The following is a 27482-nucleotide window of genomic DNA, read 5'->3' on the forward strand; positions in this document are numbered from 1 at the left end:
TCTAACAGATATATCGTTACTGAAGGTAAGTAACTTTTCATCTGAAAGACACAATTAGTTATGGATTCCTCACATTTGAATAGATACCCCAGCAATACCAACCCCGGAGGTGGGTCTGAGAACCAAGTTCACACCAGAAAGTCCTGTAGAACTGAACGGCCAAAGAAGTCGTCTCTCTGGACATGGCTGTCCAGGCAGTAGTGTTTGATAAACGTGTGCAATGAAGCCCACATAGCTGCTGGCAGATGTCATGAAGGGGGACTCCACGTCCCAAAGCAGTAGTAGCTGCCGTTGCCCTGGTGAAATGGGTATGCAGCCTCACTGGAAGTTCCTTTTTCGCTAAGGAGTAGCAGATGTTGATGCAAAGGACGACCCATCGAGAGATGGTCCTTTTTTGCACGGCCCGACCTTTCTTGGCGCTCACATAGCCAACAAAGAGCTGGACATCCACCCAGAATTGTTTTGTGCTATCTAGATAGAACGAAAGCAAACATTTTGGATCCAGACAGTGGAGCCTCTCCTCCTCTTTAGAAAGATGTGGGGGCTGGAGGAAGGTGGGCAAAGTGATGGTCTGTCCTATGTGGAAAGGGGTAACCACTTTGGGAAGAAAAGAAAGCTAAGCGCGAACGACAACTTTGTCCAGATTTCCAACCAGGAAAGGAGGTTTAGAAGAAAGAGCTTGAAGCTCACTCACCCTATGAGCAGAGGTGATGGCAATTAGAAACGCAGACTTAAGAGTCAGAAGCCTTAGAGAGCAGTTATGTAGTGGCTCAAAGGGAGCGCACATAAGGCAAGTGAGAACCAGGTTCAAGTCCCACTGGGGCATTACGAAAGGGGATGGAGGAAACTAGTGAGCAATGCCCTTAAAGAAGCAATCACAATAGGGGACTTGAAAAAAGAAGGCTGATTAGGCAGCCGAAGGAAGGCCGAAACGGCCGAATGATAGACTTTGAGAGTGCCCAGAGCAGAGCCCTCCTGGGCCAAACAAAGAATGGAGAGGAGAACCTCTGAAAGGGGGCAGAAAGGGGATCCACAGCCTTTGCTGCGCACCATGCCACAAACTTGCTCCTTCTACAGGCGTATACCGTTTTGGTGGAGGGACGCCTGGCTGCCAAGATAATATTACAGACGGTAGGTCGAAAGTTGTCAATTGTCACCGCTCAATCTCCACGCAAGGAGGTGGAGGCTGGACAGGTTCGGGTGGAGGACTGTCCCCTGCTGCTGCAACAGAAGATCCTCCCACAGAGGCAGTCTGATCGGAGGATCAATGGCCATGTGCAATAGCTCAGGATACCAGACTCTTAATGCCCAATCCGGAGCCACAAGAATGAATTGGACCCAGTTGCGCTTGATCTTCTTCAGCACTCTGGGCAGAAGTGGTATAGGCGGAAAGGCGTATAGAAGACCGCAACTCCACTTGCGATGAAAAGCGTTGCCTAGCGAGTGCTGCCTTGGAAATTCCAACGTGCAGAACTGATGGATCTAACCAAGGCTCTCCCCACTGCTGAAAGAGACCTTGCACCACCTCCGAGTGAAGACGCCATTTGGGATCCATCATGCACCTGCAGCTGTTGTCCGTCCCTGACGTTCAGAGAACCCGCCAGGTGTTGAACCACCAGGGATATGCCTTGATGGTCCAGTCATGTCCAGAGGCGGGGAGCGTCTTGACATAGGGTCTACGACCCAACCCCGCCCTGTTTGTTACAATACCTCATGGCGGTGGTGTTGTCCGTGAACACCTGCACTATTCTTCCCCGGACAGAGGGAAGGAATGCCTTTACTCCAGAAGGTTGATGTGGAGCCCGGACTCCGCCATAGAGGCTTTTGATCTCCGCCTCTCCCATGTGGTCGCCCCACACCAGCAGTGATGCATCCGTCACCCCTGTGAACTCTGTTTGGGGAAGGGAGAGGGATCTACCGTTGACCCTATCCAGTTTGTTAGCCTCCACTGCAATTGAGGTGCAGTGCCCTATGAGACCTGAATGCAATCGGAAAGATTCCCCTGATGATGTGCCCACTGGAACTTCAGGTCCCACTGCAGAGCCCGCATATGCCAACATGCATAGTCCACCAGCAGGCTGCAGGAGGCCATGAGGCCCAGTAGCCTCAGGGTCATTCTGACTGAAACCCGGGATAGAGGCTGAAAGATTGGAATCATAGCCTGAATATCCCGGACACACTACGAGGATATGCTCGAAACTGAGTCCAGAACCGCTCCAATGAAAATGAGCTTCTAAGAGCGAATCAGGTGTGACTTGGGCACATTGATGGTGAACCCCAGTGAACACAGGAGGTCGGCCGTAGTCTGGAGGTGGTAAACGACAGCCTACGAGCCCGCCTTCAACAGTCAGTCGTCGACATAGGGGAAGCCTGGAACCCCTGATCTGCGCAGATGAGCTGCAACCACCACCATCACTTTCGTGAACCTTCGAGGGGCACTGGTAAGGCCACAGTCGAGCACTGTAAACTGAAAGTGCTTATGGCCTACCGTGAACCCCAGGTAACGCTGGTGGGCTGGCAGGACGGGGATGGAAAAATAGGCGTCCTGCAAATGCAACGCTACCATCCAGTCTCCAGGGTCGTAAGCAGACAGGACCTGAGCCAGTGCCAACATCCTGAACTTCTTCCGGAGGAAGCGGTTGACGTTCCTGAGATCCAAGATAGGATGCAGGACCTTGTCCTTCATGGGCACCAGAAAATAGTGGGAACAACAACCACAGCCTACCTCTGGGACAGGAACACGCTCATTGGCTCCCTTGGCCAAGAGAGCCTCAACTTTCTGTTGGAGAAGGGCCAGGTGATCCTCCAACATGCGATTGAATTGAGGTGGCATGGATAATGGGTAGTCTCAAAGGAGAGGGAGCAGCCCTTTCAGACTATCTGCAAAACCCACCTGTCCGACGTGAGGTTGAGCCAGTGGGGGAGGTGATGGTGAATCCTGCCACCCACTGGCGATTGACGGGACTGAAACGTCCGACTAGGAGGGTTTGGAGGCTGTTGCAGAGGGGGGCGCTGGTGGACTGGCCTGTCTGCTGGCCCCCGACCATGGTGGTGGGATCCACGTCCCTGGCCACGCAGAGGCTGGACAGCTTGCACAGGTCTGTGGCTCTGGGTGGAACGTGGCGGGCACCCCTTCCATAGCCACGAAAGGGGCGAACGACAGACTGCTCAGGGCGGAAGGTGGAAGCTAGGCCTAAGGATCTGGCCATAGCCCTAGAATCCTTAAAGTGCTCGGGCGCTTTTTCTGACTTGTCGCCACACAGGCGATGGCCATCAAAGGGCATGTCGAAAAGTGTTGCTTGGACATTACTCGAAAAGCCAGTGGACCTCAACAAGGCCTAGCGTCTCAGTGCTACGGACGTGGAAATCGTCCTGCCCAGTGAGTTGGCGGTGTCCAGCCCACACTGAAGCTGCGTCTCTCCCTTCGGCAATATCACAGGAGAGCAGGGCCCGGGCCTCCTCCGGGCACTGTGGCAGTATCTGCACAGCTGTGTCCCACACTGACATGCGATGTTCACCGACTGCAGTCCTAAGTTGGAGGAAGAAAACATCTTCTTCCCAAGGTGGTCCAGCTTCTTGGATTCCCTATCAGGTGGTGCGTTAGGGAATGTGCCCTTTGAAGTTGAGGCTAGGATCACCAAGCTCTCAGGAGTGGGGTGTTGGGAGAGGAAAATGGGGTCGCCCAGGGCCGGGCGGTGGCGTGGGCAATCATCCTATCAACAGGAGCCTCTGTGTTGGGCTTGGACCAGGTGCCCAAAAGAATGTCCATGAGGGTCTCATTGATGGCAGCAGGGGCTCCGAAGAGGCAGCTGCCAACAGACGCACCTCAGTCAAGTTAGTCCTGACTGCCACAGTAGGAAGGTTGAGGTCCTCGGCCACCCTACGCAACACCACTGCGTAAGATGCACCCTCCTCCGTAGCCATGGTAGGTGGAGAAAGTGTGCCAAGGTCTGGGGACGTATGGGCTGGAGTCGCTCCGGCTCCCGGAATGGGAGAAAAGGCCGGATTTGTCACAACATGCTCCATGGGTGGAGCTGGACGACTACCTTCCCCGCTTCCGGCGTCGGCCGACGGATGGAGAGAACGCGAAGAGCGACAGTGCTTCTTCGCCTTCTTTTTGTGCTTCGACTTACACGAAGACTTAGAAGAAGAGTGTTAGTAGCGACTCCGCAACTGGTCCTGCGACTTCCTTCTCAACCGGGACCTCGAACGGCGTGGAGCAGACTGCCGGGCCTCGAGAAGCTTTCGGGACCGCTCCCGCAAAGACTTCAGGTTCATGGCCCGGCAGTCGGAGCACGACTTCGGGTCGTGGTCACGCTCCAGGCACCAAAGGTACACAAGGTGTGGGTTCATAACTGACATCAGTTTGTGACAGGAGTCACAAGCCTTGAAGCTGGTTCATGGACGGGGCATCCCTGTGTGCACCAGGAGTTGAATGACTTGAAAAGATGTCGACAAAAGTCGCAAAAAGGGGAGCGAAAAAGTGACTTGAGGTACCGCTCACTAATGATCTGCGCTGGCTGGCGCAGAAAAAGAAAGAACTGACGTCAGCGTGCAAGGCTGGCGTCTAAGTAGATACCACAACATCATCCCGGCGACCACGACGCCAACAACTAACGTGGAGTTGGCCGACACCACCTATCGATGCGCAGGGGTACAGCTGATGAAAAAATTATTTGGATCCAGTCTGACGCCTTGGGGTAATTCTAAGATGAAGAATGTATAACTAATTGTCTCTTTCAGATTTTTCAGTACATCATTGGACACAGGAATATACCGATATCCTACAATCCGTACAAGCCGACATGATAGCTTCTAAACATTTACATGCATTTGTCAACACAACTAACCTGGTGATCCGCGTGGTTGTTGAAACAACAGGGTACATCTACATCACTTTCGATGAAGGCGATACAGTACCTATTGCATACAAATCACAAATCACATTTGTACACAAACGCTGAAAAGCGTTTTGCACCAACAGAAAAAATACTCACAGAAGCACAGACCGCTGTAGTGAGAGAGAGAGAGAGCACTGGCATAGGGGAAACACATAATTGTCGTGACCCCAATACTGAGATTAGAGGCCGTTGCAAAGGCAAGCATACCAACCACTTAAGCACTGCATACACAATGGATACAATGGGCTAACTCTCTCTACAACAGATGTAGATTACAGATTTGATTTTACATTACAGACACAAGCATTCCTCCAGTAAGAACAAAAATATCCACTGCTGAATAAAACAATGCCCCTAGATCGATTTGAATATCTCATTTATACTGATGGGTCTGCCCAGCCGGCTGTAAGAATGAAATAAAAAATATATTGCAATATATTTGTCATGCGCAATTGCAAAAGGGAGCATGCAGGACATAACGTGTGGAAAAACACACACACAGTCTCTAGGAGATTGTACGGTGCACCTGGCGGAACTAAAAGCCCTGATACTGGCACTACAAAATACGGATCCTTAATATCCCACACTTATATTGTGTGACTCATTTTACTGAGTCCAGTCAATTAACGAATATTTACACTATTAGGGCCAGAATGGATTTAGGGATTCCAACGGTTGCACGGTAAAGCATAAGATGCTTTGGGAACAAGTGGCAAAGCTGAAAGAAGGCCTGCCACTGGCTCATGTTATTCATACATTGAGTCATCATAAGTTGGTGTTCACGTTGAAGGGAATTCAATGGTAGATGAAACCGCCAAGGCAACAGTACGCACTGCTGCTGTTGCTGCAATAACTTGCTCCAGTACGAGGATAGAGGGAACAACTATAATAGCTGTCAATGCCATGCACAACAGCTCAGCCCTGCCGAAAGGCTTCCCACTCAAGTACTCCAAGTTCGATGCACAAAACACTCCATATGCTCAGATTCCAGGAGTGTGAGATAGAGTAATACCAAACACTGATGGCAGATTGGGGTTGATATTAGCTGCACGTGAGGGTCTGGGTTCAGCACATGGAGGGATCTTTGCTACAGTTTCGCTATGAAAGCAGCGCTAATGGTGGCCAGGTCTTACTAAGCAGACCAATGACTTTGTCCTCAAATGAGACATATGCTAGCAGATGAAGGGCTCCACAGTAGCACGTCCATCAGAAACACAATTACTGATCTCAGACATACCTCTCGCGTTTGTACATTTGGATCACTGCAGCCCCTTACATTCTGACAGGGCTTACAAGTAAATCTTGGTGGCAGTAGAATATGCTCTAGATTCCTGTGGGTTTGGCCCCAGCGCTCGGCTGATTCTCAAACTGTTATAAAGGATTTGCGAGCCTTTATCGGCACATACTCAATTGGCACACTACATTCCAATCAGGGTGCGGCGTGTAGCTCTCGGACTTACAACGAAGCTATGGGAACTGGGTGTGGTCTTGCGGTACTCATCCCCCTATCACTGTGAGGGAAATTCAGGAGTCGAGAGGAAAAACCGTGACTTAAAGCAATCCTTAACAGCTTTCGGACTGCCCATCACCTTCAGCACTCCAGCAGTAGTGGGGGTACTATTCAGGGTGAAACCCAGGGTGCTGGGTGCATTTCACTCACTTACATCCTACCTAGGAAGACTGCCTGGTGGGTGGGGGCTTCTAGCAGACCATTAAGAATCGGTACCCCTTGCAACTCATCGCCTCCACAATGGATCAAGTACAATCCTCCACCATCTTCACCAAGCTGGATTTATTTGGTGCATATCATCTGGTACAAATGAGAAAAGGTGACGAGTGGAAAACGGCCTTTAGCACCAAGTTTGGGCTTTTTAAGTACCAGATGATACCATTTGGTCTATGCAACGCCCCGGCAGCCTTCCAGCACTTGGTGAACAGCGTTCTACAAGAGTTTTTGGATATTTTTCTAATAGTATACACTGATGCCATTTTGATCTTTTCGAACTCCCTTTCCGAACATATTGAACATGTGCGAAAAGTATTACAGGCATTACGCAAAAACTAACTATTCGCCAAAATAGAAAAATGTGCCTTTCATGTCACTACAGTGCACTTTTGGGGATTTGTTATTTCACCTGAAGGTTTGGCTATGGATTCCGCCAAGGTACAAGCTGTCCTCCAATGGCCAGCACCCAGTTGTGTGAAAGATATCCAACGCCTTCTTGGCTTTGCCAATTTCTATTGGTGCTTCATCACAGACTTCTCAAAAGTGGTTGCCCCATCACTACTCTCCTTCGTAAAGGTCAAAAATTCTGGTGGAGCCCGGAAGCGGAGCAGGCTTTTCAACATCTCAAAGAGGCCTTTACGTCTGCACCCATTCTTTTGCACCCTGACTCAAACCAACCCTTCTATCTAGAAACCCATGCCTCGAATATTGATCTAGGTGCTATATTATCTCAAAGACACCCACACACAGGGCAGCACAATCCAGTGGCTTTTTTCACCCGAAACCTTGCAGAGGCTGAAAAAAATTATACCATCTTCTATAAAGAACTATTGGCTGTCAAGGCCGCTTTTCAGGAGTGGAGACATTGTCTTATAGGCACAAAACATCAAGGGCCATATGTAGGTAATTTTTGTTTTGCGATTCTCAAATTGCGATTTTTAGGGAATCGCAATTAAGAGAATCGCAAAATGAAATGTAGGTAGGATTAGCAAATCTTTGGGTGAATCCCAAATATTCCTTATTTGGGAATTGCAAATTGAGAGTCGCAAATAAGGAATACCTTCTCATTCATTCCTACGGGCTATTAGGCCCATAGGAATGAATGGGAAGACATTCTCAATTTGCGATTCTCAATTAGAGCATTTATAGATTTATAGTATCTATAGATTTAATAGTTGATCTACCTCAAGAACAAGGATTTACATCGATTGTGGTGGTAGTCAACCTATTAACTAAAATGTGTCATTGCTTCCCAACTAAAGGGATACCTGATGCCCCCGTATATATCTGTTTTTTCAACACATAGTACAGCTCCATGGTTTACCATCACATATAATTTCTGACCGTGAAATGCAATTTGTTTCGTACTTCTGAGGAGCATTTTGCAAATTACTTAACATTTTGGTGGACCTCTCTTCTGCCTAACACCCGGAGTTTGATGGGCAAATGGAAAGATCCAACCAGGGGATCGAACAATTATTACGAAATTATGTTACCGATCAAGAGCAATGGGTTGATCACCTTTGGTTAGCAGAATTTGCCCATAACAATTACATATATCTAGTGGATTCTCACCCTTCTACGCTCTGTATGGGTATCATCCCAGATCTTCCCTGTTACTAACACAGCATGCACTCTCTCCTAAACGTTTAGCTCAAAAACATGCCTTACAACATCAGGTTTTCTAAAAATGAAAAAAGAACGCGACAGGTGCAAAACTATTATACAAACAGTACGCTGACAGAAAACAACATTTAGCTCCTCCTTACCAAGTGGGCCAGCAAGTGTGATTATCCACCAAACGCTTATGCTTAAAAGGGTCTCGTAAATTTCAACCACAATACATCGGTCCACTTCCCATTCTAAAACTATATCAGAAATCAGCAGAACGCCTGGCCTTACCAGCTCACTTAATAATTCACCCTACCTTTCATGTTTCCCTTTTAAAACCCGCTGATCCAAACACTTGTCACCCCGCTCCACCACCTTCAGTAAGTGTGGAGGGTCACTTAGAAAATGAAGTAAGTTCTATTTTAGATTCTCGACGAACCAGGGGCACTTTATATTACCTGGTAGCTTGGAAAGGGTATGGCTCACAGGAACGCACCTGGGAGTCACTATCTCATGTCCATGCTCCCCGACTGTTGAGTGTAGTCCATCAGCGTTACCCCACAAACCCAGCCCTGTCACTGGGCCTTGGAAGGGGGTTACTGTCAGGATCCTTCGGACTGCCCACCACCTTCCACACTCCAGCGGTAGTGGGGGAACTATTCAGGGTGAGCCCCATGGCGTCAGGTGCATTTCAGTCACTTACATCCTACCTTGGAAGCCTGCCCGTCGGTTGGGGGCTCCTAGCAGGTTCTCAACACATGCCTCTTGCCCTCGGCTCATCTCCTCTTTCACTCCCGGTGATCCCTGACGAAGAAAAGCTGCCTTATATTTCTTTAATTCTCTGCTTTGATATGTGGTGGTGTTTTCCTTATCTTTGTTTCCAGGCCACGTCAGAGCTTGACTCAGCAACCTCCATGACTCAGCAGCCTCCGTGACTCAACAAGCCACCATGACTCAACAAGCCTCCGTGACTCAACAAGCCTCCGTGACTCAACAAGCCTCCGTGACTCAACAAGCCTCCGTGACTCAACAAGCCTCCTCCGTGACTCAACAAGCCACCATGACTCAACAAGCCTCCGTGACTCAACAAGCCTCCGTGACTCAACAAGCCTCCGTGACTCAACAAGCCTCCGTGACTCAACAAGCCTCCGTGACTCAACAAGCCTCCGTGACTCAACAAGCCTCCATGACTCATCATCCTGGCAAAAGGTATTTAACTCTCACCCAGTCTCATCTTCAGTGCTTTGCACTGAATATCCTGTTGAAGATCCTGCGGTGTGACGGCTCTTCTCTACAGGTGCTGGTAGGACGAGTCTTGTTCCATCCTTGCTGCTGCTACTTGAAGATAAGTCTAAATCCTTTTTGGGCTACATTTAACTCTTGTGCTCAGTGGAATTCCATTGTTTTGACCACCAGCTCATTTCTGGTTATCGGGGAGATCTTGGGTAACTGCGCACAAAACTCTTTGAAGTCAGAGACTTCCTGACTTTGTTTCCTATATCACAGTTCCGTCTTGTTCCCACCCAGCTAACTTTACCCGACTTGCCTGGATTTTGGTCATTTCCTCCTCATTTCATTTATGTCATTCGTGCATAGTTCTTGCTGATAAAAGTGTATATAATTATTGCAGTGTTTATTGTTATTCTGTTACGTCTCTGTTTTTTCTCGCTGAAAGTAGGTCTTGGTAACTCTCAAGCCTTGGACATACTTCAGCTGAAGGATTCAGATTATGTCTTATCTCATTGAAATAAGAATGTATGGTGCGCTTATGTGTAATCTTCGTTGGCACAATATTGTGTGGGTATGTATTTATCTTTGGCGCAATATTGTGTGAGTGTGTATTTATCTTTGCACCATATGGTGTGAGTGTAGTTACGATTTATTCTAATCATTCTAAAAGACCTCTTATCATGACTCAATGCAGAAGTTTATGCATGAGATATGTCATTATTTGTGTTCTTATTGATGTCTTTTACTACTGCTGCGGGAGCTGGTCTCTATTCTCATTCCAAGCTTTAGGACAGATGTCCCAGATTGTTCTGTAACCCAGAGTTTGCTTCTCCACTGGCACGAATGCGCACCAGTTGTTTCTTTCTTTATTTTAGCTTTTTGTTTTAACTATTTACTTTAGTTTATTGTTTGTTCCCAAACCCCCTTCCTTTGAGATTATCGAATGAGCACTGTTGTCTCTGTTTCAGTGTTCGTCTGATGATTTCTGGGGATTGTTGGGGTCCAGCTGCCTCTGCATGTCCATCAGATAGAAGAACGCGTTCCAACGTTCATTTTCCCAGATTGGTTCCTGATAGGTGGCAGTTGGGTCAATCATCTATATGGGTCCAAAGAACACTTAACTACATGCCATGAAAATCTCTAGGGGGTCGTACAGCTTATAAACTCCTGTTTGGATTGAGGATGTGGGTCCCCGACCTCGATAGTGTCAGCACGGTGGCGGCTGAAACCTCATTTGATCTCAATGATCTTTTGGATGTTTTACAGGACCTTAAAGAATATCCAGCTTTACAAAGCAACGTCCAAGTAAAATGCACCGCCATTAGAGAAATGAAAACTGTATCAGCAAGACCTGCCTGGGTCCCGGAGATTAGGGACCTGGTCAGAGAGAACATTTTGGACAAGAAAGAATTTGGGCCATTTTACAACACGCCTGTACCTGTCCTGGCTGTCAAAGGTACTAAAACGTCCGCCTCTTGCTAGCAGCCGAGACAAAAGGTTTGGCTCATCTGATCTGATCAAACCACACTATTTGGCCGATTCTCAACAGTAGGTCACATGGGCTCCTGTGTATCTGCCTCACTCCTCTTGCTGCAGTACCGATGGAAGCTTTAAAGACGAATGGAGACTCCACTTTCCAAAGAGAAGCTGTGAACAACAATGAAATTGTGCTTCTCCCTATTGAAACAACTACAACTGTACACTCACCAAGTTTAGAAATTTCAATTCGAAAAATTGACAACGTCTATGTAAACATGCCACAGATTCTACAAAACCTGCTGAGCTGCCAAGAATAGACCGAACGGCATCTTGCTACTTGGTGCATTATGACGATTTCTCATCAGATCCAAGTGAACCTGAGCTGCCAACCAGGCCTCTCCCTTTCAATCTACAAGTTTATGTTTTCTTTATTTGGGTGGAAAAGACTTACTTCATTGTTCCGTGGATACAGCTATGGATTACAATTGGATTACATCCTGGTCTTTTTCCTATTTCTGAAAGGACACTTTCGCCCAGAACGCTCTGCAGTACTTGTGAACATGGTTCTTAAATGACATGCATTATCACACCGTGAGCTAAGAGACTTGTCCCTGGTGAACATTACAGCGGTTCCAGTCCCTGAAGGAATTGTATGGGATAGGGTATCGTATGATGTATATGGTCCTACTGAACTTTTGAAAATTCCATATTTGTTTGAAAGTTCTTTAAATTACATCATCACCTCTAGTACTTTCTCAGATAATTAGGACATTGAAACTGTGCATAATTTGCTTTCAGATTTAAAGCAATCAACAGCATGATTAATTATATGATGGTACAGGTAAATTTGGAGACATGTTCTGTTACCAGGATTATGGTCACCATTTTTTACATAAAGCTAGTATCCCACAGGCTGCTTATAATCACACACAATGGAACACTGTCCAACACAGCCAAAAGGTAGTTCAAAGACTTTTGCACAGAAGTTTGCTATTTTTCAGGTTTTGAAATATCAGACCCAGCCTTGTATTACTACAGGCTTGCACTTACACCTGTACAAATATGCTAACAAACACCAAACTGATATACTCTTCTTACTTTATTTCCCCAATTTCTATACTGGGTTTCAACTTTTGGAAAGACACAATAGACACAAGGTCTATCTGGGGGACAAAATATTGGCAGGTTCAGGGGACGGAGGCCTTATTTAGAGAAGACCTCATACCATATAAAATGATTTTCCTGACTAAGACAGTGCAACAAAATTCATGTTATGGTATAGCAAAAACAAAGGATTTAAACGCACCACGTTTTCCTGCATTCTTACGTTTCGAGAATTGGCAGCACTTTACACACTTCAGTGAGGATACACTAGATACCATGATACGTAATAGTTCTTTGAATTCACCAGATCCCACTTGGAAAGGTTGGTTGGTGTCAATCTAGAGTCCCAGGTAACTCCAAGGGGTTTAGGATCAATAGGCCTGATAAGCGATATGTACAAACAGAATACTCATGGTGGTGACGTTATATAGTGCTGGGAAGATATGCCTAGATTAGCTAAAAACCTCAACACTCTCCCAGGTAAAGCAACATTTGACCCTTCTTTCTGATGACATGGATCTCACCGATTTTTTATTAGGACCCCGAAATCCATGTCAAAAGCGCTTTTTGTATGGAATATACAATGAGTTGTGGAAGATTGCTCAACAGGAGGCTGCTGAGAGATTACGTGTGATTGACAGGGTTAATCTAGAAAAGGCTTTGGCTGTGGCTGTGGTTGACAACGGTATGACCACATTGTTATCCAGAATTTATTCACTGGGCAACATAGTGGCTTCCGCAATTGACTTGAAAACATGACTATATTACAACATGAACAGTCATAATTACGCTCAATATTAATGCTGAGCTGGACATTACAAACATTACGTTCTGGCCACATACGATGGCATTACTTCAACAGTACAAATATGATTTCAGCATACAATCTAACAGAAAGACAGATCACAATGGCATGTACAGATGCATAATATACCATGTTGCACATTGAAAAATTAGTCAATTACCTTTCACAGTGGCTGAGACACCATCCACTGACTGGATAATCCATGGGTACATCACTCTATTGGTCACAACCTTTCCATTACAATATTGTCTCCCACACCAACAGGAAGGAAGATATGATGCGCTAGGGGAAGGATATGTCATGTGTATTGGGAATTACCATTCAGGTTAAGGTGCAGCAATGGGGACACAGAAATTTTTCTTAGTGGCTCCGACTGTGAAGATGCCATAAGCAGCTCCTTGGTTTGCAAGGACATTTCTCTCCAAGGGGCATGTAACGCTTTAATGGCAAACTTGTCTTGTTATGTGAAGAGTTCCCTGGCTGCCGTGATTCATCTTGCATTCAGGCTGCTCTCTAATGGGAGCTATTTGATGTTGAATGATCAAGGTTGCTGTGAAATGGAACCGGGAATCGCTTCTCTAGTAATTTCATAGTCACTTATTGTACACAATTACTGTTTCTACCTGTCCGCACAGTTAGGTAGGCAGCGCTATGGCCTTCAATAAATGTTTCCAACATAACATTTGATTCCTTAAGCAAACTGAAAGCCATGCTTTTGCAGAAAGATGTGGCCTTAACTTCAGTCAAAGAGAAGTTTAATCTCCAGGTTGCAAGGTCCTCGTCTGAGATACAGACACTACTCCATACTAACTTCCAGCTGCATTTTGGGGAGCTGATTCATCGCATCTTTAACATGTCTGATACAAAAGTTCAACTCGGAATGGAGACAGCACTGCTAGTGCTGCGTTGCCGTGAGCGCAAGATACACAGCTTCATCACACCTCGGCTTCAAGAACTAAACGAGCATTGGTTCTTGTCGTTCAGGCCGGTCTGGCTTGACTGCACTGAACCTATAGTCCACTGTCTGTTTTGCAGCCACGAATGCATCCTGGATAAATGTCTCCGACCAGAAATGGTTGAGCCACTGGACATTGAAGTACTAATGGACCCCCTTAAAGGTCCCAGAGTATTGCTGTTCCCAGCGTATTCCATTGAGGATGAATGTATTCTTAGAACCACCCTGGGATGCGTCAGCTCCTAGTGATATGAACAACCTCCCTCAGCGGCTAATGTGGGAACGGATGGAATCACATTTGCTTCATAAACATGGATCTTCTGCGAATGTGGGCAACAGCAATGATGCATCCACCAGTTGGAACACAAACAATTGGCTCTTTGTGTGAGAACAATATGACCTTTTTAAAACAAAATGTATCAAAACAGCTTTTTCTAAGCACCATGGCTTTCTGAGTACTTGGTATCTCAGATATCTAATGACTTTAAGACTTTTAATACATATTTTTTTGCAAAGCCCACTTGTAGCACAAGTTACTTACCTTCGGTAACAATATATCTGTAAGAAACAGTAGTTAGTGTTAGATTCCTTACCTTACAATATACACAGGGGTCAGACTGGATCCGGAAAGTTTTGCGTAGCTGTACCCCTGCGTGTCGGTAGGCGACGTCTGCGGCTCCGCGTCCGTCGTCGGCGGGGATGACGTCGGAGTACTTAGATGCCACCCTCGCACACTGACATCAGTTCTTATACACAGCTTTTCCGCGCCAGAAACGCAGAGCCATGATAAAAACCGGCACTGGTGCCACGAAACTAGGGCCCTCAAAGGGAAGAACCTTAACCCTAGATATCGGTTCGCAGAACGGGGAGGATGGGTAGGGAGGTAAGGAATCTAACACTAACTACTGTTTCTTACAGATATATCGTTACCGAAGGTAAGTAACTTGTGCATCTGAAAGAAACAGGTTAGTGTAAGATTCCTTACCTTAGAATAGATACCCCAGCGATACCAACCCCGGTGGTGGGTCTGCGAACCAACGATCACACCAGAAAGTCCTGAAGAACAGAGCGACCAAAAAAGCCATCTCTCCGGACTTGGCTGTCCAGGCGGTAGTGTCTAGCGAACATGTGCAGCGAGGCCCACGTAGCCGCCTGACAGATGTCCTGCAAGGAGACTAGCTGACCCAGGGCAGTAGTAGTCGCCGTGGCCCGAGTGGAATGGGCACACAGCCAACCAGGAGTTTTTTTTTTTGGCCAGTGAATAACAAGCCTTTATCCACAAAACGACCCACCGAGAAATGGTTTGTTTGTGCACCGCCCGTCCCTTCTTAGCGCCCACGTAACCAACAAAGATCTGGTCATCCACCCGGAACTGGCGTGTGCGGTCCAGATAGAATGAGATCGCACGTTTTGGGTCCAGACAGTGGAGCCTCTCTTCCTCTTTCGAGGGATGCGGAGGCGGAAAGAAGGTGGGCAAGGTGATGGACTGCCCGATGTGGAAGGTAGTGACTACTTTGGGCAGGAAAGAGGGACGCGTTCCCAAGACAACTTTGTCTGGATGGACAGTGAGGAAAGGAGGTTGAGAAGAAAGAGCCAGGAGCTCACTCACTCTCCTGGCAGAGGTGATGGCAACCAGGAATGCAGTCTTAAGAGTTAGAAGATGAAGAGGGCAATTATGAAGTGGCTCGAAAGGAGCGCACATCAAATAAGTCAGAACAAGGTTCAAGTCCCACTGAGGCATCACAAAAGGAACAGGAGGAAACATGTGAGTGATGCCCTTCAAGAATCTATTTACCTCAGGGGACTTGAAAAGAGAAGGCTGATCAGGAAGCCTCAAGAAGGCTGAAATGACAGAGAGGTAGCCTTTGATAGTGCACAGAGCAGAGCCCTGTTGGGCAAGAGAAAGAAGAAAGAGGAGAACTTCTGAAAGAGGGGCAGAAAGGGGATCCATAGCCTTTGCTGTGCACCATGCCACAAATTTGTTCCACCTGCAGGCGTATACCGATTTTGTGGAGGGACGCCTGGCTGCCAGAATCACATCACAGACTTCAGGAGTCAAGTCAAATGGCCTCAACTGTCGCCGCTCAATCTCCACGCATGGAGGTGGAGACTGGACAGGTTCGGGTGGAAGACCATCCCCTGCTGCTGCGACAGAAGGTCCTCCTGAAGAGGCAGACGAATCGAGGGATCGAATGACATGCTGAGTAGCTCGGGATACCAGTATCTTCATGCCCAGTCCGGAGCCACAGGGATGACTTGGGCCCGGTCGCGCCTGATATTCTTCAGCACTCTAGGCAGAAGTGATATAGGCGGAAAGGCGTACAATAGACCTCAGCTCCACTCACGACGAAAAGCGTCTCTGAGCGAGTGCCGCCTTGGAAATTCCAACGTGCAGAACTGATGACATTGCGCGTTTTCTTCGGTGGCGAATAGATCTAACGAAGGCTCTCCCCATCGCTGAAAGAGACCTTGCGCCACGTCTGAGTTCAGACGCGATTCGTGATCCATCATGCACCGGCGGCTGAGTTCGTCCGCCCTTGCGTTCAGGGAACCTGCCAGGTGTTGAACCACCAGGGTGACGCCCTGGTGTTCCAGCCATTCCCAGAGGTGCAGAGCCTCCTGACAAAGGGTCCACAACCCCACCCCGTCCTGTTTGTTGCAGTACCACATGGCGGTGGTGTTGTCCGTGAACACCAGCACTACACTTCCCCAGACAGAGGGAAGGAATGTCGGATCGCCCGCAGCTCCAGAAGGTTGATATGGAGCCGGGACTACGCCAGAGACCAGAGGCCTCTGATCTCCGCCTCTCCCATGTGGCCCACCCAGCCCAGGAGGGATGTATCCGTCACTACTACGTGCTCCGGTTGGGGTAGGGAGAGGGATGTGCCGCTGACCCAATCGCGGTCCGTGAGCCACCACTGCAACTGTCTCTCAGTGCCCTCCGAGATCAGGACGTGGTCAGACAGGTTGCCCTGATGCTGGACCCAATGAAACTTCTGGTCCCACTTCAGAGCCCGCATCTGCCACCTGGCGTGATGCACCAGAAGGATGCAGGAGGCCATCAGCCCCAGAAGCTGCAGCGTCAACCTGACCGAGACTCGGGATAAAGGCTGAAAGATCGGAATCAGAGCCTGAATATCCTGAACCCGCTGTTCGGGAGGATAAACCCGAAACTGTGCCGAATCCAGAACCGCTCCGATGAAGAGGAGCTTCTGAGAGGGACACAGGTGTGACTTCGGCACATTGATGGAGAACCCCAGCAGGTGTAGGAGGTCGGCCAAAGTCTGGAGGTGGCTGACGTCTGTCTGGGGCGAGCCTGCCTTCAACAACCAGTCGTCGAGATAGGGGAAGACTGACACCCCTAATCTGCGCAGATGAGCTGCGACCACCGCCATCACTTTCGTGAACACCCGAGGGGCGCTGATAAGGCCGAAGGGGAGCACAGTAAACTGGAAGTGCTCGCGGCCTACCGTGAACCCTAACGCCAGTGGCCCGGCAGGACGGGGATGTGAAGATATGCGTCCTGCAAGTCCAGCGCTACCATCCAGTCTTCTAGGACTAGGGCAGCTAAGACCTGAGCAAAAGTCAGCATCTTGAACTTTTCCTTCTGGAGGAAGACGTTGACGTTCCGCAGGTCCGGGATAGGGTGTAGGCCCCCTTTGTCCTTCTTGGGAACCAGAAAGTAGTGGGAGTAACAACCCCACCCTACTTCTGGCCCAGGAACGCGCTCGATGGCCTCCTTGGCCAAGAGGGCCGTAACTTCATCTTCCAGAAGTTGCAAGTGATCCCCCGACACGTGGTGGTACTGCGGTGGCATGGCTGGAGGGCTTACCTCGAATGGGAGGGAGTAGCCCCTTCGGACGATTTGCAGCACCCACTTGTCCTATGTGATGGAGCGCCAGTGGAGGAGGTGATGGCGAACCCTTCCCCCCACTGGCGTCGAATGGGCCTGAAAGTTCGGACTAGGAAGGCTTTGAGGCGGATGCTGCGGAGGAGGATGTGGACTGGCCTCGCCGCTGTCCCCTGGCACCACCACGGCAGTGACCACGTCTGCCACCGCGCTGGATGTTAGTCTGCGGCCTGTTGCTGGCAGGACGTGAGGGGGCGCCCCTTTCTTGGCCACGAAAGGAACGAAAGGCAGAAGTTTGCTGGCACAGGCCCGACAGGCCCAAGGACTTGGCCGTAGCCCTGGAGCCCTTGAAACGCTGAAGCACATGTCTGCCTTGTCGCCAAAGAGGTGACGGCCATCTAACGACATGTCCATGAGGGAATTCTGGACATCAGCCGAGAAGTTGGCGGACATCAGCCAGGCATGGCCGTGAGCCGCCACCGTCGTGGAAATCGCCCTGCCCAGCGAGTCTGTGGTATCCAGCCCACATCCGATAGAGTACCATGCTGCATCCCGCCCTTCCGCAAGGGCTTGAGCGAGTTTGACCCGGGCCTCCTCGGGCAAGCTGGCAGCACGTCCGCGACCGTGTCCCACAGAGAGTGGGTATAACGGCCCTAAAGGCAAGCGGTGCTGACCGACCGCAACCCCAAACTAAGTGAGGAGAACAGCTTCTTACCGAACTGCTCATACCTTTTGGATTCCCGATCAGGTGGAGCAGTCAGGAATGAGGTCTGGGAGTTAGGAGGCCTGGATAACCAGGCTCTTGGGGGTGGGGTGGATGGACAGGAAGCTAGGGTCACCCGGGGCCGGGCGGTGGCGCCTGGCCACGTTCCGATCTACAGGGGGACCTGTAGCGGGCCTCGACCAAGTGCCCAACAGAACGTCAGTAAGGGCCTCATTAAACGGCAGTAGAGGCTCCGAAGAGTTTGCCTGCAGTTTAAAGACCTCGGTGAGGAGGCTAGTCCTCACGCCCGCGACGGGAAGCTCCAGACCCAAGGCCTTGGCCGTCCTCGTCAGCACCACGCTGTAAGCAGCCCCCTCCTCCGTAGCCGCGGTAGGAGGGGAGACAAAGCCAGTGTTGGGCGAATTGTCCAAACCACTGGCCTCCCCTAGATCCACTGCCCAGTCCTGATACGACTGGCACTGGATCATAGAAGAATTGATCTCTCGGCGTCGAATGCGGCGTCAGATCCAGACCGATGGAGGGACCGGGGACGACGTAGTCCGGGGCGACACCCTGCGGGTTGGCGCCGGTGGAGGGGTCGTAAGGTCGACCAGCAGCGACCTGGATCCGGACCCGGTGGGGCCCTGCAGCTTCGGGACCTAAGTCGTCGACAGCGCCGGAGCCGAAGCACCCGGCCCGCTTGGGCTCCCAGTCGGGGCCGGGGGGCCCAAAGGCGACACAGCGGGACCAGACGGAGGAGAGAGCGACCTCATGGCCATGAGGAAGGCATCGATCTCCTCCGGCATCGCGTTCAGCCCAGGGACCGGCGGGTATGGAGCTGGCAGCGGCGCCTGCGGCTCTGGCGGAGTCACGTGGGCAGTGTCGCCCGAACGCCTGGCCGCATCATGCAAGCGTCGGGGGGAATCGGAAGAGCGATGTCGTCTCTTCGGCTTCTTGTGCCTCTTCCCTGAAGAGGACTTGGAGCCCGACGAATGGTGTCGACTGGCCGAGCTGCGATGACAGTGGCTCCACGACCGGTCCTTCGACCTCCTCCTCGACCTGGACCGTGAACGGCGCGGGCCGACTGCCGGAGCTTGAGGCGCTTACGGGACCGCTCCCGCCTAGCCTTCGACGTCAAGGTCCGGCAGTCAGGGTACGACTTGTCGTTGTGGTTGGCCCCAAGGCAATACAGGCACCGACGGTGGAGGTCGGTAACCGACATCAGATGGTTACAGTCAGCACAGGGCTTGAACCCGGGCATCCCTACTGGCCCCGAGAGTCTACCGACTCGAAAAAGGATCCAAAAAGGATCAAAAAAGTTAGTCAAAAAATGACTAAGAAGCACTGCTTTTTCCAGATCTGCGCTTGCTGGCACGGAAAAAAGAAGAACTGACGTCAGCGCGCAAGGGCGGCGTCTAAGTACTCCGACGACGTCATCCTGGCGTCAACGACGCTGATGACGGACGCGGAGCCGCAGACGACGCCTACCGACGCGCAACGGTACTGCTACGCAAAACTTTCAGGATCCAGTCTGACGCCTGGTTATATTCTAAGGTAAAGAATCTAACACTAACCTGTTTCTTTCAGATGATACTTTTAAGAGTAGTTTTTAATGTTTAAAAATTGTCTGCTGGCTTTTTAGATATCAACCCTTGGTATGAGGAGTGTGTGTTATAATACCGAGTTAAGCCCATGTTGCGAAGCAGCTTATTTCTTACATTGCCCTCACAAATAACATTTCCAGCTATGACCTTTTGCACACATTTGTAAGCACAACAATGTTGGATTAGTTTCTCTGAAACTAAACTTGTTTTTACATCTAACTTTGCAAAACATTATCACAAAGCCCTTAACATCATTTACAAGGTCTCATTTCGCACTACGTACAAATGTCATCACTATCTTCATCCACGGGGTGACAGGGCTATCTATAAATCAAAGAACGACTTAGACGGACCAATCTAATTGGCTATCCAACACTTCAGTGCCTGGCACAGCAAGGTTTTGTTAACAGAACCCTCACACACCAACCTACTTGGCTTCATCACCGGGTTCCCAGCTGAGTAGCCAAATGCTACTCAGCTGTGCTGTGACGGCCGGTTATAGTGGATCACTTTTTAACTTTTGTGAAAGAGTTCCTGAAGAAAGCCCTATCAAATCTTGCAAAGGGCTGAAACATGTAGACTAGAGATAACTAAGACACAATCACTAGTCTTAAGACGTTATCCACTCATTGATTTTTAAAGATACCCTGGGACACTGGGAATAAAGTAATTATCAGTTAGAATCCCAGAGGTATTTTTATACTACACCACTTCATCACATTCACACACAAACAAAAAACAGCGCTACTGTAACCAGGTGTCACAGCACAGCTGAGTAGCGTTCGGCTACTCAGCTGGGAACCCGATGATGAAGCATGACACCAACTAGGTTGGTGTGTGAGGGTTCTTTTAACAAACCCTGTGGTGCCAGGCACTGCAGTGTTTAATAGCCAATTAGATTGGTCCGTCCAAGTTGTTTTTCGATACTTACCAAGGGACAAGGACGGCCCGTTCACAGTCCTAGCTATCCCATTTGTTTTTCCTAGGGCTATCTATATATGCATAACATCACTAATCTATGTGCACAATGTAAGACTGCTTTCTATGATAAAAGATGAGCATCCAGATAGATTAGCAGAAGAGGCACTTCCGATGACACAGAGGGTCCTCACATACTGAGATATCACAACGCAGCGGTCTGACATCTTGTACTTTGTCCCATCAGGTAATGGGGTTAGATAGTCCCTTGGGGAATTCTTGGCTCTAAACCTACACACAATCTAGGTACACTTACAGTAGGGTTCGTATAGTAGGAGTACGCTGGATTACTGCCTTGTTTATATGCCAACAAAACCGGTGATGGACCGAATGTGGATCAATGTCACACATTCAACCCAGTCCAAAGATCTGGGCCCAAATCCATCGTTTTTTTGCACTCCACACCACCCTGGGTTAGACAATGGCGATATGCAAATCAGCTCTGACCCTGTGCCCCATGGGAACAGTCCAGTCCGAACTACAAAAGCCATGTCCTTCCCAGAACGGAATCAAGCATCCGAGGACCGGACCGGTTTCGAGGTAACACCTCATCAGCCCGGCTAGCTTGACTCCAGTGGTGTGGAGTACCTGGGACCCACGTCTGAGCATCCCCAGGGCACTTGTGGCGGCAATTGCAAACAAAACAGGTGATGGACCGAATGTGGATCAATGTCACACATTCAACCCAGTCCAAAGATCTGGGCCCAAATCCATCGTTTTTTGCACTACACACCACCCTGGGTTAGACAATGGCGATATGCAAATCAGCTCTGACCCTGCGCCCCATGGGAACAGTCCAGTCCGAACTACAAAAGCCATGTCCTTCCCAGAACGGAATCAAGCATCCGAGGACCGGACCGGTTTCGAGGTAACACCTCTCATCAGCCCGGCTAGCTTGACTCCAGAGGTGTGGAGTGCCTGGGACCCACGTCTGAGCATCCCCAGCGCACTTGTGGCGGCAATTGCAAACAAAACAGGTGATGGACCGAATGTGGATCAATGTCACACATTCAACCCAGTCCAAAGATCTGGGCCCAAATCCATCGTTTTTTTGCACTCCACACCACCCTGGGTTAGACAATGGCGATCTGCAAATCAGCTCTGACCCTGTGCCCCATGGGAACAGTCCAGTCCGAACTACAAAAGCCATGTACTTCCCAGAACGGGTCCCAGGTACTCCACACCACTGGAGTCAAGCTAGCCGGGCTGATGAGAGGTGTTACCTCGAAACCGGTCCGGTCCTCGGATGCTTGATTCCGTTCTGGGAAGGACATGGCTTTTGTAGTTCGGACTGGACTGTTCCCATGGGGCACAGGGTCAGAGCTGATTTGCATATCGCCATTGTCTAACCCAGGGTGGTGTGGAGTGCAAAAAAAACGATGGATTTGGGCCCAGATCTTTTGACTGGGTTGAATGTGTGACATTGATCCACATTCGATCCATCACCTGTTTTGTTTGCAATTGTTTATATGCCTGCATATATACATTGTTTAGCACCAAGGTAGAACTATATCTACTTTTTACACTTTTGGTGCATGTAATCACGATTATCTGCTTCTGTCTACTAATCATTGCAGCACACGTATTGGTTTTTATGCAAGAATAACGTTGGTTCAATGTATATTATTTGAAAAGTACCACTGTGTATTCTCTTTATGTTGCTCTTAGAATAAGTGAGCACGAGTGAATGAGAAACATTCTGTACTGTTTCCACAATCCCTGAGGGGTAAGGGTTGTCATGTTCAGTGGTTGCCAGAAAACCATTTGCTCCCTGGTAGCTTAGGGGGGCTTAAGGTGGCTCTGGGAGCTATATGGTCTATAGGACAACATATCCTGCGGGGGTGTCGGGAATCAGTCTTGACACCAAGTCCTTAGTTTATGTTGTACAAACAATGCGCAGGCCCTACAAATTGGTAGGAACTACATGTCAGTGTAACAGGTATCTTACTGCACAGAATAGATGCAAACATATTAGCTCAACCACGTGTGATCCTTAAACTAGGCTAAGGACCAACTGCTAACAGATTGTCTATAAGCACTGGGAACGGAATAAGATAAGTATACATTCAAAAGATAACTATTCTATCTCCTACACGGACTTCAGGGGAGGAGGGCAGAATGAGATCCAGTGTGTGGCCCACCTAGTTTTCATCCACGATATATTAGAATTACGCAATGCTTCTTAGCATATAATAAGGGCCACTGAAATTATGTGGCAGGGAAGGGTCTAAATATGCAAAAGAGTTGAACTAAGTTCCAAGTGAACACTCAAATATAGCAATAAGGAAGGTGACAAGTTAACCTTTGCAAAAGGATTTCTGCTGCGCTGTAACATGTGTCCCTGTGTTTTTAGTAACGTTGCAACCAAATGAGCTAGAAACTATTTTTGGGGGGTTAACATCTGCAGATTGTTCAGCAGATGATGGAGTATGTGGTAAATGCAGCAAATCTATAATATTGCCAAAAATGCCATGGCTGCACAATCACATAATTCCAATAGCTCTGCCTATAATAGCTAGAAAAGTTTGTTTTAAAAGACTGAGATATTAATTTTGTGGCATTGCATTATGATGACATGAAAAAAAGGTACAATTCTTTTCAAAGTAGGAAATAATATGGAAGAATGTTTGGAAGCTGGGAAAATATACAGCAAAGGCATTATTCGATTGGTTTCACCAGATAATGAACAAGTACCTTCCAGATCACTGTGTGCCACGTTGCATGCTGCAACAATGTTCCATGAGCCCCAACAGTGGAAAATAATGTCTGCCCTGCACTTTTTCTCACTGCTGGCCGCGGATCCACACAGAGTTCCCCAAGTTTGGCATAGAGACACAACCAAAGGCAGTCAAATGGTGGCGCTGGGTGGAACGGCCGATTTAGAGTCACTCCTTTTTCCTCTGCTTGCTTCTGTTGTAACTCCTCGTCCCAGTTCAACTCTTTTTCAATGGTTTCACCTCTTTGGAAGAAGTAATCAGAAATATTCCACTATAAAGGAAAAGGAAATATGGATTGTTAATGTCTGTATTGGTTTTCATTTAAAAAAAAAAAAAACAGTGCAAGTCATTTTTTGTTTATGGAGTAAGGGATGAGGATTATGTTCCAAGCATTTAAAAAACATTCTGAATAGGTCTGCTGAAGCTTTCATTTCCATATTTACCATGAAATAAATTGACAGTGCTGGATTTGGAAACACAATTAGCTCTGCCCCACATCCACAGCCTCCCAATATCAAAATCTCAATTGCTAACGCCGAATTCTACAATGCTGACATGTTTAAAACACGATTTTAATGACCAGGAACATCCTCATTCTCAAATTGCCAGGCTGCAAATCTCAAATTCTATGATTGTTTTCCCATTGTGCTGGTGGCCAGTCTAATATGTAAAGCAACTCAATCACGCCCAAGAACCCAATCAGCTGCAACAGGGAAGCAGACCATGGCAGACTGATGCTCCTCCTGAGACATCAGAAATGGACAAATAGCAGGATTGCCTCAGAACAGAAGTATATGCTAATTTTGATGCGGTAAGTGGTGGCACACTACTATGGCACCAGCCACAACCCATTACAGACGCACTATGAATAGGAGTACAGCATCCAGACCGGGTGGACTTCCATCCTGCTTAAACAGCACTAGTGCAGGACACTGCCACATGCGCCATACAAAGGCACAGGCAAAGCCAATTTGTCTCACATTTATAAAGTGCTAAGCTAGTGACTTTATCAATACTTGACTGTAAATCATTCTTAAAAAAAAAAGAAAAAAAATGAAATACAAGTGAAAAAGCAAACATATTTTAAGATCTCGAAACTGAAAACTTAATTCAATATTTTACATTTTTATAGAAACAGCATGGTTTATTTTTCAAATTAATGCAGAAACCCCTGAATAGGAATTTTAAGATGCCTCTGAGTGTGGTTTAAAAATAAGGCAGCAGGATATTTGCAGGGACTTAAAAGAGCATAACTATATGAGAAAATGTAGGAATTGATATGAAAATGCTTGCTAATGACTTTCCACTGGACTTGGAACTGACACAAATGCTCCAGACATTTAGAGCATAGCAGCAGCAAAGCTACAGATCTAGAACCTCCAAAAGAAGAAACATCTCCATTCAGTCACGCTAAGTACACCTTGTGCCTCAAATGCAGGCTAAGTAGTTGACAGTAGCCAAGGCCTGACCAATTCCATTACATGCGGAAGGCAACTTGGCAAACATATACCTCTTGTTATGTCTTCGTTAATGAGCTGGGTTGAGCAGGGAGCAACCAGTAGAGCGTGGGGAGGGATGTGAAAGGGAGAGCAGCACATTGGGCAGAGAGCAAGAAAACACACACTTCCATTGAATTATCTAAAAAAAAGAAAAAAGTAGCTCACTGATGTGAGCCACAGAAGGAAACAAGTCATCTTATCAAAAGGAAGATAATGAAGATATGCTCCATGGGAGGGTAAACATAAGAATAAGGAAATACACTGAATAATACGCAAGCATATCAGATTGACAAGAAAGTCACAAATGATAAGCAATTGATTGATCAAAAGCCCACTCTAAAGATTGCTTTTGTACAAAAAAGGCCTTTGACAACAGACAGCTAAAAGCAGCCTGCTGGAGATTCCTAAAGAAATGAGCAGTCGTACCAGCACTTTGAGTAGATAGAACAGGCAGTGCAGCAAGGCTAACAGGAAGAAGGGCTCTACTCATTCAGGGCTTCTTTCAGAAATAGAATGGAATGCCACGTCACTCTCTCACAGGTGTCGTGGCTGGTGACTCCAACGTGCATTTGCCAAGATGATTCTTTGACTTTTCAAAGAATACTACTCCATGTATTTACTCAAAAATTGGGAGTTTGTCCCTCAGAATTGGGGTTTCTTATGAACTCATCTAGAGTTCACCTTAGAGTCTGTTTCCAAATCAAATAAAAATTCTAAAATGTCTCGTACTGTAGTGCCATTTTTAGAACCGCAATACATAAAAACACAGAAATGTCAATTAAAATGACAAAATATATTACCTATTTGGGACAGGAAACCACTAGGGTCAAAGTTGAAAAAATTACCCTCGATAGTAAACTGAACTTTGGTTAAAAATTCCATGCTCTACAGTACAGTTTTTAATTGTTTTAAACTACATCGCAAGCTGGAAAGAAGGTAAAGGCTTCATGAGAATAACATAGCAATTTTTTGGCATGACACGGAGGCCATATTATGCAGATCTCCTTTATTGCCACAGCTCAGCAGCAACAACTGAAGAACATAGAACTTGAATGAGACCTTGAATATCTGATGTAGTCTTTGACTATGCATAGTTATTTAATTGATAGCTGCTGACTATGGTTAACTTGCTAAGCATGTTTGTTCATATGTTTTACTAAGGTTTTTTTCTTCATTTGTTTTATGATTATCCCCTCTTCTGTCTTTCACCTTCTCTATTATAAATGTGTATAATCCATGCCCTTCCCTTTTCATATGTCTTAATTCCCCTTTTATCCCTGTCGCTCTTTCTCCGGTTTTATTCTGAAACGGAATTGTCTCTCACTGTTTCTTCTGTATACTTTTAAAAAATCACTGAGGCACCAAAAGCGTCCCTTTGAATAACGCACTAATTTCTGAGCACCTTACCTCCGCCTGGCTTGCCGTATTTCCACCCGATCGGCCTCATTGCGGAGACACTCTAACCGAGTGATTCGCTGAGGAAACCCTCTCTTTCCGGCCCCTCTCGACGTGATCGTACGCGTCGAGATGGGCCGGGTTAAATCAAACAGAGGAAAGTACCCTGGGAGGCAGCCACGCAAGCACCTGCGTGGCAGCCATTTTAGGACTTTGGGCTAAATTCAATGCACGCAATGCCTCCACCATTTTATTTAATTGGGACACATCAGCTGCCCCAACGCGATACCGGCAGTTCCAAATAACTGCCTTTTCTCACTCGGATCAGCTGTTTGGGATACAACCTCCTCTGTAGGATCTGCTAAAAGGCTACTCTTATCCATAGGGCACCGTTATAAAAGCATTTTTACCCACACTAAACTTTATTTAAACCTATAATTTTTTATAAAAATTTTAAAAAGGGACTACCCTTATCCATAGGGGACCATTATAAAAGCCTTTTACCCTCACTAAAACCTTTACTAAACCTATAACATCCTAATTATTCACCAACTTTACTATTTATTATTAAACTTCACTATTTATTTACCAGCTTCATAAACCTTTATTAAAATTCTTATTACTCCATTAAGAATTGCTGCACCCCTACCTCAAATAAATATTGAGGAGAAACTGGAGGAGCTAGTCAACAAAGCTCTCGAGAAGGTTTTGGGCTCGATTGATGACACAATAAATAAAAAAATAGAGTCCATATCCCATGCATCGCCACACCCCTCTACCAGTAAACAAAACAGAGCATCCAAGGCTCCCAGGAAGAGGGCTTCTGGAGGAAATCAAACCCAGGGCGCAATGAAACCTAAAACCTCCATCCCCTCATCACGCTCTTTAGGCAGTGACAAGACTGGTGCCTCGGGCCCCCCAGATG

At 47.6% G+C, this 27482-nt stretch overlaps 1 protein-coding gene across 2 annotated transcripts in view; it reads right to left on the reverse strand.

The window, feature by feature from the left end:
* The window catches only part of MON2 (MON2 regulator of endosome-to-Golgi trafficking), a 966303-nt gene that overhangs the window by 251392 nt on the left and 687429 nt on the right, over positions 1-27482 (reverse strand). For both annotated transcript variants that reach the window (XM_086919098.1, XM_086919097.1), the window contains exon 24: positions 23641-23934. In XM_086919098.1, coding sequence (XP_086775224.1) covers positions 23641-23934 — 294 coding nt within the window. The remainder of the gene's footprint in view (positions 1-23640; positions 23935-27482) is intronic.

This window comes from Lissotriton vulgaris, chromosome 1_1, assembly GCF_964263255.1.
Source record: "Lissotriton vulgaris chromosome 1_1, aLisVul1.2, whole genome shotgun sequence".
NCBI lineage: Eukaryota > Metazoa > Chordata > Amphibia > Caudata > Salamandridae > Lissotriton > Lissotriton vulgaris.